Genomic DNA, 14,181 nt, shown 5'->3' with positions numbered 1-14,181 from the left:
AAATAAGATTTTTAGCTAGTTGTTCTGCCAGTTTCACTGAGAGTCATATGAAAGTGCAGTGACATATAAAAAAATTAAACATTTGTTTACATTATTTGAATGGCGGGCGCTCAATATTTCAACGTGAATATGAGTTCCACGTCCTGCAAGGCAGTTTGGTTGATGGAGGAGTGACATGAGACAACAACAGCAGGAAATGATTCCTTTTCTCCACGTCATCTGGAAGCATACGCGATCTGTCATGTCAGTCCGTTCTCCATAATGTATTTCTACCTGAGAAGGTTGTGCCCTGCTGAACATGTCATCAGGAACCATGCAACCATGCAGCTTGTTGTCTTCACTGCTCAAACGATCCAAATGACTCAATTAGCTATTTTTTACACTCATTGATTCGGTTGCCAAAAGGTTATTCAAATGACAAGGCATAAAATAGATTTTGCAACAGATACTTTTATCCGAAATGTCTAAATTATGTCATGAAGTTATTACAGGAGCAGACGTTTATCGGCATTGAACTCGTAGTCAATTAAAGGTTAAATAAAAGAGAAAGACTGCGGAAAGTAATGACTGCACCCCCCAGAATGACAGAAAAGAAAATAGCAGAGATTATCTTGACAATACAGAAAATAAGATGTAGTTATGAAAATCGTGAGTCGGCCTGTCGCAGCAATTACATATCCTTATTGAAATGTGTTGTGTGTGTGTGTGTGTGTGTGTATTGCGCGTGCGTGTGTTTGCCTGTGTGTGTGACGCACAGAGGAGATTCAAGAGGAAAGCAGCCAAGGAACGGCTGTGACCGTAGAAGAAGTGGACACGTACACCGTGGGCCTGGTAAATCCATCATGATACTGTATCCCCCTATAGCCAATGTCCTGTCAACAGTAATGAATTGATTGTCAAATACAATGTAGCATCAGAAGACTTACACACGATGGTATTAAATTACACCGTGTTTCCATTGCAGATTAGCACACACACACACACGCACACGCACACACACACACACACACACACACACACACACACACACACTACAAAACGTCAAAAGACAGTTTCAGTCTATTGGACACAATGGTATAATTGTGGGGAACAAGAGGAGGTGATTTGTGAGCAGCTGGTCAGTGAACCTGCACAGTCACTGTCTCTCTCATCAATTGAATTAATATCATTAATTACCACTCTGAACACACACCCACCCACACACACAGAGATGGCATTTCCATGCAGTGACCGTAGCCCTGTGGAAGATGGCAGCAGCTGTGGAGCGTAGGGGGCGGGGGTGGTGTAGCTACAGTGTTAGTGATCTAACTCCCATCCGCTACACAGTCTGCCTGCTAACATATTCTACATTACAAGACAGCAGAGCACCACAGCCCTGTATCTATCCGCATGGTAATATGACCATGACATATTTGGGTACTAATAACAGATTTTGGGGGTAGGCTAGCTGTTTCTCCTCTGTCCTCTCCATAAAGAAATKATACTGTGTGTTGTTATTATTGAAAAAGCTTCTGGGGGTTTGGAATTGCATGTTGAGGAAGACCGGATGGTGGAGRGGTATGTTGCTACTCAGTGACATTAGTGAGAACCTCTGTGACAACTGTTGTTGTAAAATGGGCTTTATGAATACATTTGATTGATTGATTGATTGTTTTCTTGTTTTAAGTTTTTCACCTTTCCCTTTTTTTCCTCTCCAGAGGACRCTGTTTAAAAACCGCGTGGCTCTGACTGGCATGTCTAAGCTGCCTTGGTCAGAGGAGAACGAGAAAGCCCTGGATAAGTTCATMCTGGACAGCTCCAACAGGACCCTAGTGGTCTACCCAGACCCCTACGATGGCCTCCGGGTGGAGTACGCCATGCCATCTCAGGTACAGCCTCGATAACCGCTCATATTGGGTCAAATCATAACCTTCACTTGAGTCGAATTTCCACTTCGCCATACATTGATGTCAATAGGAGACTTTMGTTGAATGAATGTTAGGATTTGCCCCAAAGTAGATATCCTTAAGTAGAGATCTCGGGTAGCTACTGCCCCAGCCCYAGCCCTGTTCACACACACAGTTAGAACAAGGTAGAGATTCTTCCTTGAGCGCCTTCCTCGTATTTCACCGTCAGTGCATTATTATTATTACAAATGATTGGAGCTTTGTAGATTGAGATAATGACGTCCCTGAATACCAAGCACCGTCTAAAAGAGAAGAAAAATGTCTACGTTTTCAGGCGCCACTACACCAGTTAGTTTCCTCCTCCTAACACAAAGGAGAATGAGAGAATGCAGAATTGAATTATGTATTTTTACATCTTTCGCTAATGTGTTCAAACTTATAACCCACTTGTGTTTCCTGCCTCTCCACACCCCCTCTTCTTTCTTCCAACCATTGTCTGGTGCTCCTCTCCTCCCCTCTCCCCCCTCCTTACAGGTGGTAGACCAGCTGGCCTTCTTCGTCCGCTCTGATGGTGGTCTGATCCTCGAGGAGACGTTTGAGAGCRCGGTGCAGTTTGGTACGGTGYGGGGCAAYGCCACCGAGAGCCTGCTGAGGATGATGAACGGAGTGCACGCCCCCCAGGTCACCCTCAGCACCGCCTGGCCCGAGAGCATCAAGAACAACTACTCCGCCCACATGCATCGCTTCCTCACAAACCTCACAGGTAGGTGCTGCTAAGTCACAGGTGGCTCCTCGAGTCGTCACAGCGCCACCACGTGCGCGCACTTACCACAGCGCCGGCCCAGAGTTTCACACCAGTACCCGCGCTTCTTCCTCCCCAGCTCACAGGAGTCCGGCTTTCTCTCATTTATTGTAACCCCTCTCTTTCACCTCCACTTCTGTCTATTTCATCCCCCTCTCTCTCCCCATGAGGTCCCATGAGCAGCCTCTTTGCACTAATGTATCTAAAAAGTGACCAGCTCAGACCTAAAATAAAACAAAAAAAATTCTGAGAGAGAACCTCAACAACAATGAAGATTACACTCCATTTTTCCCTTTGACAAAACGACTGCTTTGACAGCAAAACATTGATCTGTTTCATGCTTCACGGTTGATTTAGTTGTTCTTTCATGTGTTGTAGCAGCCTATAGAGTCTTATTGTGTTATTGGTGCCTTATTCTTCTTCTGAGTAAAATGGTCAAGGTTCTGAGTAAAAGTGTAGTCACGCAGTGCAGTCAGAGTCACACACGTACATCACACTGTACTCTGGGACCCCACACACACACACACAACACGACACACAACACACACAACACACCACACCACACACACACACACACACACACACTCTTCACCTGAAGCAGCAGCTCAGTCAGACTCGTGGGATAATCAGCCAACGGTTTGGGCAATATTAAATTCTGACAGTAGTACTTTCATTCTTTGTTTTTTTCTCTCTTCCCCCTAACTAATTTTATGGATCATATTCAGTCAATTACCTAAGAAAAAATGAAACATTTCAAGGATACCATTCCTCCAGGGTAAACTCAACAACATTCTCCTTGTTACGAGATATCGACATGTAAAACTTACTGAGCCAAACAAATAATTGTGTTCGTCTCATTGGCACCCGATTCCATATATAGTGCACTACTTTTCAACAGATCCCAATGGCACTGGTCAAAAGCAGTGCACGACATAGGGAATATGGTGCCATTTGAGACGCGACCTATGCAACCACTGTGACTGCAGATGATGCCTTTAATACATGTACTACATAAATATGTAATTGAGGTGAGAGGCGAGGACAGCCCAGGTAATATGGCCTCTGGTCTACAAGTTTCACCCACGCCTGGCACGCCGCACTAGCAATCAGGAAGCAGATGCATTTGTCCAGAAGGCAAAGCTTTACCTCGTCCTCTGTGTCTTCATCCATTCACTCCCGTCTGCCAAAGGTCAACTAACTGGATACATAGAAATACACAAAGCACAACAACATCTATATCTATACACAGACATGTATAGGTACTTATCCACGAAAGGTTCCCAATCAGACACACACATGGATTCAAGCAGACACACACACACACAACACACACACCCGTAACACACACACCCAAAACACACACACCCAAAACACACACACCCAAAACAACATTGCTCTTTAGCGGTTTTGTTCACCTTCGCTGCTCTGAGTTGTCTCATTATTTCTCCTTCTGTTTTTGTGTTCTTACTCTTCCCGTAAAGGCCAGAGCATCTCTCTGTTGTGCTTCCAGTCTTGCTCTGTGTGTGTGTCTGTGTGTGTGTGTGTGTGTGTGTGTGTGTGTGTGTGTGTGTCTCCTAACTATCCTCCCAGTCAAGAGGCAGTACAGCCAGAGTCTCTGGTTCGCACTGATACTCCGACCCTGTTCTCTTTCATCTCTTCATTTATCAGGCCAATGCACTCTGGACCCACCAACCAGTTGTTCGTTCATTCAAACCATTTTTCTTTCATGTTTCTCTGCATTGTAGTTGTTTTTGGTCAACCTTTCACTCCTGCATTTCGCGCTCAAGTGGTGGGACATGTTTGAGGTGCAGGGTGAGAGATGCGGGGAACTGCTAACTTCTACTCGGTGGGCTACAGTAGAAGTAGTGAACGTTGGTTTGCCCTGGTTCGTGTCGATGTGCTAGATATTTGAGCGTCGTCTACGTGACGGAGGGGAACACGTTACAGTGTTGAACCATTAGCTACCTTCGTTGTCCTTAACACTCTATTCTGGAGATATACAACGCCAGGCGTTTTCTAGGAAGTCCATTTAAAATGGTTGTATTTCTTGGAATATACGAACGCTTCCGAATGCTTGATCTGCATTGTTGTCAACACCGTAATATGATTAGATGGCGTTTCGTATATTAATGTTTGTGTGTGTGTGTGCGTGTGCGTGCGCGTGTGTGTGTGCGTGTGTGTGTGTGCAGACACCAGGTTCAAGCTGGTGGGCAACACAGTGCTTTATATCCCTATGGAGGCCCTGCAGCATAGCCCGGAGGTGGCCAGCAAGGACAAGGAGCTGGTGCAGAGACTGGAGAGTAAGCCTGGGGCGGGGGAGGGTGTGTGTGTGTGTGTGTGTGTGAAGCTGGCGGCGGCGTATTGTCATAAATATCACAACATTTTCACTTTCCAATTCATGTTACTCCTAATGTACCTGCCTCTGTTATCCTCACCCTCATCTAACCCAACTGCCCTGCCGTCTTCTGTCCGCTCCCTCTCCTTTCTCCGTCCCTTCTCTGCTCCTTTCCTCCCCTCTGTCCCCATCCCCTCTCCTCCCCTCCCCAGTGGTGATGATCCACTGGACCCGTCAGATCAAGGAGGTGCTGAATGCTCAGGAGACGGTGGAGACGGGGGACAGCTCTGGACCCCTGGAGGAGATCTCCTTCTGGAGGAGTCGCTGTGCCGACCTCTCTGGGATCAGCCAGCAGTTGCAGAAGCCCGGGGTCCGTCACGTCCTGACCACACTGCAGCTCTCCAAGTCCTCCTACGTACCCCCCTTCTGCAAGCTGGCCAAGCAGATCCAGGTGCCAAGCAGATACACACACACACACACACACACACACACACACACAGGAGAGAAAGCGTACAGATAGCCTGGTCCCAGTGTTTGTGCTGTCTTGCCAACTCCTGGTGTGACAGAGACCATAGGAGTTGGCAAGACAGTACAAACAGATCTGGGACCAGGCTAGCATGCATAGAGCAGAGATGGGATATTTCCTGATTATGCAAGAATTCTGAATTCAGACACTGTAGATTAGTCTATTCATAAGTCATTGAAATTGAGTTCAGCTCACCAAAGTTCACCTCAAACCAATACCCTCTTTCCAAGTCCTACCTCTCCACTCCCTACTAGGGCTCTGGTTGAAAGTAGCGCACTACGTAGTGAATAGGGTGTCATTTGAGACGCCATGTCTGTGTTTCTAGGATGGCTCTCTCCAAGCCCAGTCCAACCTGTCCTTCCTGTCCCTGCTGAGGGAGCCATGTGAGGAGATGGCTCAGCTCAAGCCCAGAGAGGTGGTTCCCAAGCTGGCCCACATCCTCAACCTCATCCGCCTCATCTGGGTCAACTCTGTCTACTACAACACCCGCGAGAGACTCACCGCTCTCTTCAGAAAGGTAGAGTAACCGTTGTGTTTTTGTATTGTTTGGGACGGACCCTCCTCTCTGTCAGATTCACTCCAGTGAAAGGTTGGGATCAATACGATTTTTGAATCAATTGACTGAAGAATTGAAATGGAATTGACCCTAACCCTGCTTCACCCAGTCATATCCCGTCCTAACTCCAACCATTTACCGCTCCTTCTGAGAATATATTTCCAACCAATCAGCTGGACCCTCAGGTCCTCTCTCATGTTACTCAGCACTCCAATCAGAGCGCACTACTGCCCCTCTGTTCCTCTGAGAAGGGATCAGCTTGTAGTAACAGAGAAAGAGAGAGAGAGAGAACATGTACAGATCACAGCCACGACACCCTTTCCATGTTAGCCGAGTAGAGGGCCACACTCGTTTTACTATCCCGCCATTTTTATTTCAATCTCCTAGACAGGCGAAGCCGGGAAWAGCGTTTAACCTCTCATAATTACGCCCTGACCTTCCCCTCTCCCGTCGCTGGAATCGTTTGTTGCTGTCCCACCGACCGTATTCCTTTTCTTGTTCATTTTTTTCCTTCCTCCGTCTCCCTCCTTTTCTCTCTCTCCGGCCCTTTGATAATACATCAAGGAGAGAGACTGACTGGCACAAAACATTTGATCTAATTGTTTCCTTGGGGTTAGTGGGGGTGTGGGGAGGGGAGAAACATAACCTAGCTCAAAGGCCCGCCAGCCACGGAGGTTTCAAAGGAGCCCCTCTCTCTCCCTCCCTCTCTCACTTCTTCCTGATCCGCGCGGGTCAGATCAGCCTTCATCCAACACCTCCGCAGCCTCAGACAAAATGCCTGGGTCTCTCCCTCCATCTCTCCATCTCTCTCCTTCTCCACGAGAGAGAGAGCGAGAGAGAGATGCAACCCCAAGTCTGTTCTGTTGTCACGGTTTTTCCACCAGCAAGAAGGTAACTAGTGTTACTTACAAAGAAGTTACAGTGGACCTTCTGTTCAATAATGTTTGGGGGAAATTAGTGCTTATTTTAAATAGCAGTTTGTTTTAGCAGGGTTTTCTCTGTTTATTATAATATAATATGCTGATAACTTCACACGGACTGAAGCGGTCCCATGCTCCAAGCATCACAGATGTGCTTTTATGTCCATCCACATGTCCTTTTGGCTTCTTTCTCCACTAGTCCTCTGTGATTTTTACTACGCGACGGGGCTTTTTCTCTGCCCTTTTTATTATTCCTCCAAACCCCTCTGAAAGGAAAGCCATGGTTTTTACAACCATTTTGCTGCTGCAGTATGTGCACTGTGGCACTACTGCATAAAGGCATTCTGTGTAGAGCAGGCCGGGAGTTTGAAGGCATCATGAAGGCATCATTGGTGACCAATGACCTGGATCACACTAGCTGGTTCGTAGACTTGGCTCGGATCGTCTACCGCCGCTCCCTCCGCTCAGCAACCGCTCAGCAACCCTCAACCGCCACTGTTGTCGTTGGCAGGGAAGGAACGCAGAAAATATTACTGTGTTTTATGTAACTCTAATGACCCCAAGTTATTCCTGTACCACCAGCTGTGTGTGTGTGTGTGTGTGTGTGTTGCTACTGCTGTGTCCACCACCACCACCACTCTCACTACATTTTCACTGGTCTCATGGTTGAGAGGCTTTTCTCCTTCCAATGGCGTAAAATAACAGAAAATAAACTACGTGTGTTTATTTCAGCAAAAAAAAAAAAAATGAAGTTTCAATCTGTTTTTTCTCTTTCTGAATGCTGGAGTAGAACCAGCTCTGTCTGATGTGGTTTCTGTTGTGTTTTAGTTTTTGGCTAATCATTTCTAATCAGAGTCCATTTGACTCATGGTAGCAGCAGTGTTTGTTTGTGTGCATGTATGTATAGATCTAATGTGTGTGTGTGGACATTCGCCTGTGCGTGCATGTGTGTGTGTGTAAGTCCGCCTTACCACCCCCCCTTGCCTCCCTGTGCAGGGGCCTCACTAACCATTGTGTTCATTTCTTGCTTTTCTTTGTGCTGCTGGAGAGAGAACACAACACGACAATGTTTAATGTCATTTCCCAAGCCCACAGACCCTGAGGCCATGGCCTTGTGACTGTATGAYACTGTTTCCACTAATGCCCAGAGAGAAAAACATAAAAACGAAATAATAAACCCCATATAATAATAGCTGAAGTAGTATGATCATTTTGGACCTAGCAGTAATTGATGAATATACACACGCTCATGGTTAACTAGTCAATGCATCCCAATGGACACTGGTCGACTAATGCACTAGTGAATAGGATTCAGACATTTTCTTAGTATTAAAGGGATAATCCACCCCGAAACCACTAATTCCTATGATTAACAGTGTTAAATCGTGTTAAATAACACTAATATGTGAAGAATTAGTTTTTTTGTGAACYAATGTTTCATTTTGTTTTTATAAGAAGGTTGGTTGGTAGAAACATTAGAAAAATCAAAAATGCAATGCTCTCTCTCTCTCTCTGGGCTGGCTGGCTAGCTAGCTAGACAACAAAGCTACACACAATAATACCAAAGTAGCTAGCTAGCTGTAAAATCGCCTAAACAAAATGCACGATCAATTTAGGAGTCTTACTCACCGAGGTCAACTTGCAGTTCGTCTCTGCCACTGAGCTATGAACGGTTTCTCTGCCCAGAGTGAGAGCAGAGTAACGTTGCTTTCCTACAGAGATCATTTTGAGGATATGGGAATCTACATTAGAGTCGTATTAATGCACATTGTGTACATTGCCCATAAGTCGTCAATGGGCTGCGCGGTGCATTCTGGGTGATTCTGGAACAASGAGAGCTCTATTTCAAGGCGTGAATGGGATTCAGTTGGGCGCTAGCTCAAAAACAGAACATTAGCATGAAGTTCGTGAACAAGAAGTACAGCATTGCAAATATTTTCCAAGATGTGAGATAATTAACTTGTTCTCTGTAATATCGTAAAGCTTTGGAATATCGTATAGCTTTTGGAACACTGACTTTGAGAAGGGATTGCGTGACGATTAGCTTAGCAACCTTCCTATATTGCAACAAAGTCTCCTTCACTCATGCCGCCAAACATACCCTCGTAAAACAGACTATCCTACCGATTCTTGACTTCGGCGATGTCATTTACAAAAAAATTTGCTTTATCTTGGCCAGGTCGCAGTTGTAAATGAGAACTTGTTCTCAACTGGCTTACCTGGTTAAATAAAGATGAAATAAAAAACAATATAACAATTTAAAAACATGTGTGACGCAGCATGACAACGTGAATGCGATGGGTCAACAGTTGGCTGGGTGTGGCATTTCTCCATTCATTGCCCAATGGGATTTGTATCTCCTCCTTTTTGTAATATCAAAATATATTTTATATTTGAGATTCTTGCCTTGATGACAGCTTTGCACACTCTTGGCATTCTCTCAACCAGCTTCRTGAGGTAGTCACCTGGAATGCATTTCAATTAACAGGTGTGCCTTGKTARAAGTTAATTTGTGGAATTTCTTTCCTTCTTAATGCGTGTGAGCCAATCAGTTGTGTTGTGACAAGGTAGGGGTACTATACAGAAGATAGCCCTATTTGGTWAAAGACCAAGTCCATTATTTGKCAAGAACAGCTCAARTAAGCAAAGAGAAATGGCAGTCCATCCTTACTTTAAGACATGAAGGTCAGTCAATCCGTAAAATGTCAAAAACGTTGAAAGTGCAGTCGCAAAAACCATCAAGCGCTATGATGAAACTGGCTCTCATGAAGGCCTGAAAAGCTCCTTGCCATTGGAAACACTTTATCTGCAGTGATAAATCACGCTTCGCCATCTGGCAGTCCGACACACAAATCAGTGTTTGGCGGATGCCAGGAGAACGCTACCTGCCCTAATGCATAGTGCCAACTGTAAAGTTTGGTGGAGGAGGAATAAGGGTCTGGGGCTGTTTTTCATGGTTCGGGGGTATGGCCCCTAGGTTCCAGTGAAGAGAAATCTTAATGCTACAGTATACAATGACATTCAAGACTATTCTGTGCTTCCAACCTTGTGGCAACAGTTTGGGGAAGCCCCTTTCCTGTTTCAGCATGACAATGGTTTGTTGAGATCGGTGTGGAAGAACTTGACTGGCCTGCACAGAGCCCTGACCTCAACCCCATCAAACACCTTTTGGATGAAWTGGAACGCAGAATGTGATACAGGCCTAATCCCCCAACATTAGTGCCTGACCTCACTAATGCTATTGTGGCTGAATGGAAGCAAGTCCCCGCAGCAATGTTCCAACTTCCAACATCTAGTGGAAAGCCTTCCCAGAGGAGTGGAGGCTGTTATAGCAGCAAAGGGGGGACCAACTCCATATTAATGCCCATGATTTTGGAATTATATTTTTGACGAGCAGGTGTCCACAAATTTTTCGTCTTGTAGTGTATTTAGAGTTAGCGATCTGGTGTTTTGAGTTTCCATCTCCTCAGGTGGTGAATTAGCACCAATTGAATTAGACCTATATATACTATTAGTGCACATAAAGATGAAGGAAAATTCTGGAGGCCTGTTTTGACAGTAAAAWATAAAAGAAATAGCCTAAWTGTCAACCCAAAATTCATGACAATCAMTGGATTAAGTTGCATATAAATATATTTTRATCACGCATTCCTGCTTGGGCGATGTAGCAAAGTATTTATTAAATACCTTCTCAGTAGTCTATTGTACTTCTAAGGCCCTATAYATTTTGTTAAAAAAGTATTCCTGATTCTGTTTTCTCCATTTAGTTTCCCCCAATTTTTTGTTTGTTTTTTCTCTCTCAAAATCTCACTTTTTTAATAGAAAAACAACCAAATTGGATGTTGTATGTCCACAACAATGCTTAAACCACATCAGGAGACCGCTTTTGAGGTCTGGGAAAAATTGAAGAAATTAAGATTTATGGGTGTAGTTACCCTTTGAATTCAAMAGGATTGATGCAAAGAATCATGTTATCATTCTGCCAGGTAGGCATAGGCTACTTTGTAGTTAACATTTAATTAAGAAGGATTTTGGGTACCTTTCCATCTACCRGAAGGCTTTCTCCTAATCCCCGCGTATATGTACATATCTACCTTAAATACACCATTATCCCTGCACATTGTACAYTTGGTATTGAWACTGACCCTGTATATTGCTTCCTATCTTATTTCTCGTGTTTTCTTGAATATACACTGAACAAAATATAAACGCATCATGTAAAGTCTTGGCCCCATGTTTCATGAGCTGAAATAAAAAATCCCAGAAGTTTTCCAWWSGCACAAAAAGCTTATTTCTCTCAAATTTTGTTCACAAATTAGTTTATATCCGTGTTAGGGAGCATTTCTCCTTTGCCAAGATAATCCATCCACCTGAGAGGTGTGGCATATCAAGAAGCTGATTAAACAGCATGATCATTACATACTGTAGGTGCACCTTGTGCTGGGGACAATAAAAGGCCAGTCTAAAATGTGCAGTTTTGTCACACAACACAATGCCTCAGATGTCTCATGTTTTCAGGGTGTGTGCAATTGGTATGCTGACTGCAGGAATGTCCACCAGAGCTGTTGCCAGATCATGTAATGTTAGTTTCTCTCTCTACCATAAGTTGCCTCCAATGTCGTTTTAGAGAATGTGGCAGTACGTCGACCGGACTCACAACCACAGACCACGTGTTGGGGAGTATTTTCTTCTGTAATAAAGACCTTTTGTATGGAAAAACGAATTCTGATTGGCTGTGCCTGGCTCCCCAGTGAGTGTGCCTGGCTGCAAAGTGGTTGGGCCTATACCCTCCCAGGCCCAGTCATGTGAAATCCATAGATTAGGGCCTAATGATTTTATTTAAATTGACTGATTTCCTTATATGAACTGTAACTCAGTCAAATCTTTGAAATTGTTGCGTGTTGCGTTTATATTTTTGCTCAGTATTTATATAATACTAATAAGTTCAGTACATTTTTGAATATTGTTGAATTCCATTTTAATGTCTGGATTCAGTGATTCTGTCTGCGTTCTCCACAACACAGATTTTATAGCACCCTACACTTATCAATAAAACATTGTGAATGACTTGATAATGACTATGTAAGATGATGACTCAAATGTATTCTGTTGTGTGACGCTGCAAAAAAAAGTTAGTGGCACCAGTGCCTGGTGGAGCCCCTCTTTCAAAGTCACAATATCTTTTCTTCTCGCCACGGTAGCCAAAATAATGGGCAAGTGGTCATTATTATACCAGAGGTCGCGTTAATATCTTGCTGAGTTTTTGTAAACGCAGATCTAAAATGCTTCTTATTGTAATTTCTGCTCGGCATCAGACACATTTTGTGCTTCAGTTGCAATTCTCCGCTTGGATGAGAATTCACCAAAAGGCATTCTTATCAGCAGACAGCACTCTGACTGATGGGGTAGCTACTTTACTCTGCTACTTTTCTCAGTGTAGCCTACTTTTCTCCAGTAAGATGCAAGTATATCTTCAAGCAAAACATTTCTACGATAAACATTAGAAATATAATATCCATGCATTGTTTTGGCAAAAAAAAGACCTTGCTTTTTCATTGTAAGCTCATTTACTTGTGTGGCTGCCAGCCAAATAGTGTTGCACTTCTGTTGTCATCTGATGAAAATTCAGCTATTTTCTGGCGAATGTGTTGCACTAATGTGTTTTCTGGGAAGGAAGTTGCACGCCCCTGATCACTCTATTGAAGCAAAACAACGCTGTTGAGCCTACGCAGGACGGGATTGAAATTGCTTAATTAACTCAGGAACCACACCTGTGTGGAAGCCCCTGCTTTCAATATACTTTGTATCCCTCATTTACTCAAGGGTTTCCTTTATTTGGGCAGTGTGTTGTCTTCTCCTTTCTTCGTCTTCCTCCTCTCTCTTTCTCTCTCCATTTTTTTTATCTCAAAGRGGGGAAAAAATCATTATTAACTCATAAGCTGGTTAATGCTCTAGCACTCTCCACCTTCAGGCCAAATGATCATTTCTGTCATTTACATATCAATTTAATTTCCGGTGTTTTTCTCTCTCTCCCCCTCCTTCATTAAAAGCGGCATTGCTTGGCGGTGTAATCAGCCTGTAGAACACATTTTCCTGGTGCCGTGAGCACTCGAACACACACACACACGCACACGCAACACCACACACAACACACACACACACACAACACACACACACACACACACACACACAAGCACACACACACACACACACACATACACACACACACACAACACACCTACAGCACAACAAGGAGGGCGGCTCAGACTCCCAGCCCGCTGTTCCTCTGTCAGGATTAAACCACTGATCAGAGAAATGAAAGGGAGCTGTCATTCCAATACGCCACTGATATACATTCATCCCAAATATTATCCCTCCCTTTGAACTCCTTCCCTCTCTCTCTCTCTCTCTCTCTTCTCTCTCTTCTCTCTCTCTCTCATCTCTTGTCTCTCCTCTTCTTCGTTCTCTCTCTCTTCCTTTCGTCTTTTCGTTCTGTTCTTCTTACTCTCTCTTCCGCTCTCTCTGTCTCTCTTCTTCTTCTCTGTCCGCTCTCTCTCTTTCTCTCTCTCTGTCGCCTCTCGTCTTTCTCTTCCTCTCTCTCTCTCTCTCTGTCGCTCTCTAACTTTTCTCTTTCTGTGTTCTCTGTGTCTGTTTCTCTCTTCCTCTCTCTTTTCTCTCTTGTCCTCTCTCTTCTCTCCTGTCCCTTCTCCCTCCTCTCTCTTTCACACTTTTTCTGCTCCTGTTTCTTCTCTCCCTACCCCACTCTCCAACCCTTCCCCTATATCCTACCAGTGCTTATGTGAGTGTGACTGTCACGACGTCCGCCAAAGTCGGTYCCTCTCCTTGTTCGGGYGGTGTTCGGCGGTCGACGTCACCGACCTTCGAGCCATCACTGATCCATTTTTMATTTTCCATTGGTTTTGTCTTGTCTTCYTTCACACCTGGTTCCAATCCCATCAATTACATGTTGTGTATTTAACCCTGTGTTTCCCCTCATGTCCWTGTCGGAGWTTGTTTGATTGTATGTTTGTGTATTATTGTTGGTGCGAGACGGGTTTTGTATCCACTTTTTATTATTTTGTCATTTTGGTTTTGGAGTTTTGTGAAGCACTGATTAAACAACTCCGTTTATACCAMGTTCGATTCTCCTGCGCCT

The 14,181-nt window shown here is 44.3% G+C and overlaps 1 protein-coding gene across 1 annotated transcript in view; it reads left to right on the top strand.

The window, feature by feature from the left end:
* The window catches only part of LOC112070380 (dynein axonemal heavy chain 2-like), a 74,933-nt gene that overhangs the window by 1,319 nt on the left and 59,433 nt on the right, over positions 1-14,181 (top strand). The window contains exons 2-7 of the mRNA XM_024137799.1: positions 758-831; positions 1,698-1,868; positions 2,421-2,649; positions 4,878-4,988; positions 5,236-5,474; positions 5,875-6,066. Coding sequence (XP_023993567.1) covers positions 758-831; positions 1,698-1,868; positions 2,421-2,649; positions 4,878-4,988; positions 5,236-5,474; positions 5,875-6,066 — 1,016 coding nt within the window. The remainder of the gene's footprint in view (positions 1-757; positions 832-1,697; positions 1,869-2,420; positions 2,650-4,877; positions 4,989-5,235; positions 5,475-5,874; positions 6,067-14,181) is intronic.

The sequence above is a fragment of the Salvelinus sp. IW2-2015 genome, unplaced genomic scaffold (genome assembly GCF_002910315.2).
Source record: "Salvelinus sp. IW2-2015 unplaced genomic scaffold, ASM291031v2 Un_scaffold1307, whole genome shotgun sequence".
Lineage (NCBI taxonomy): Eukaryota > Metazoa > Chordata > Actinopteri > Salmoniformes > Salmonidae > Salvelinus > Salvelinus sp. IW2-2015.
Note: the sequence above shows the minus strand (reverse complement) of the source record. Positions and strands in the feature narration are given on the sequence as shown.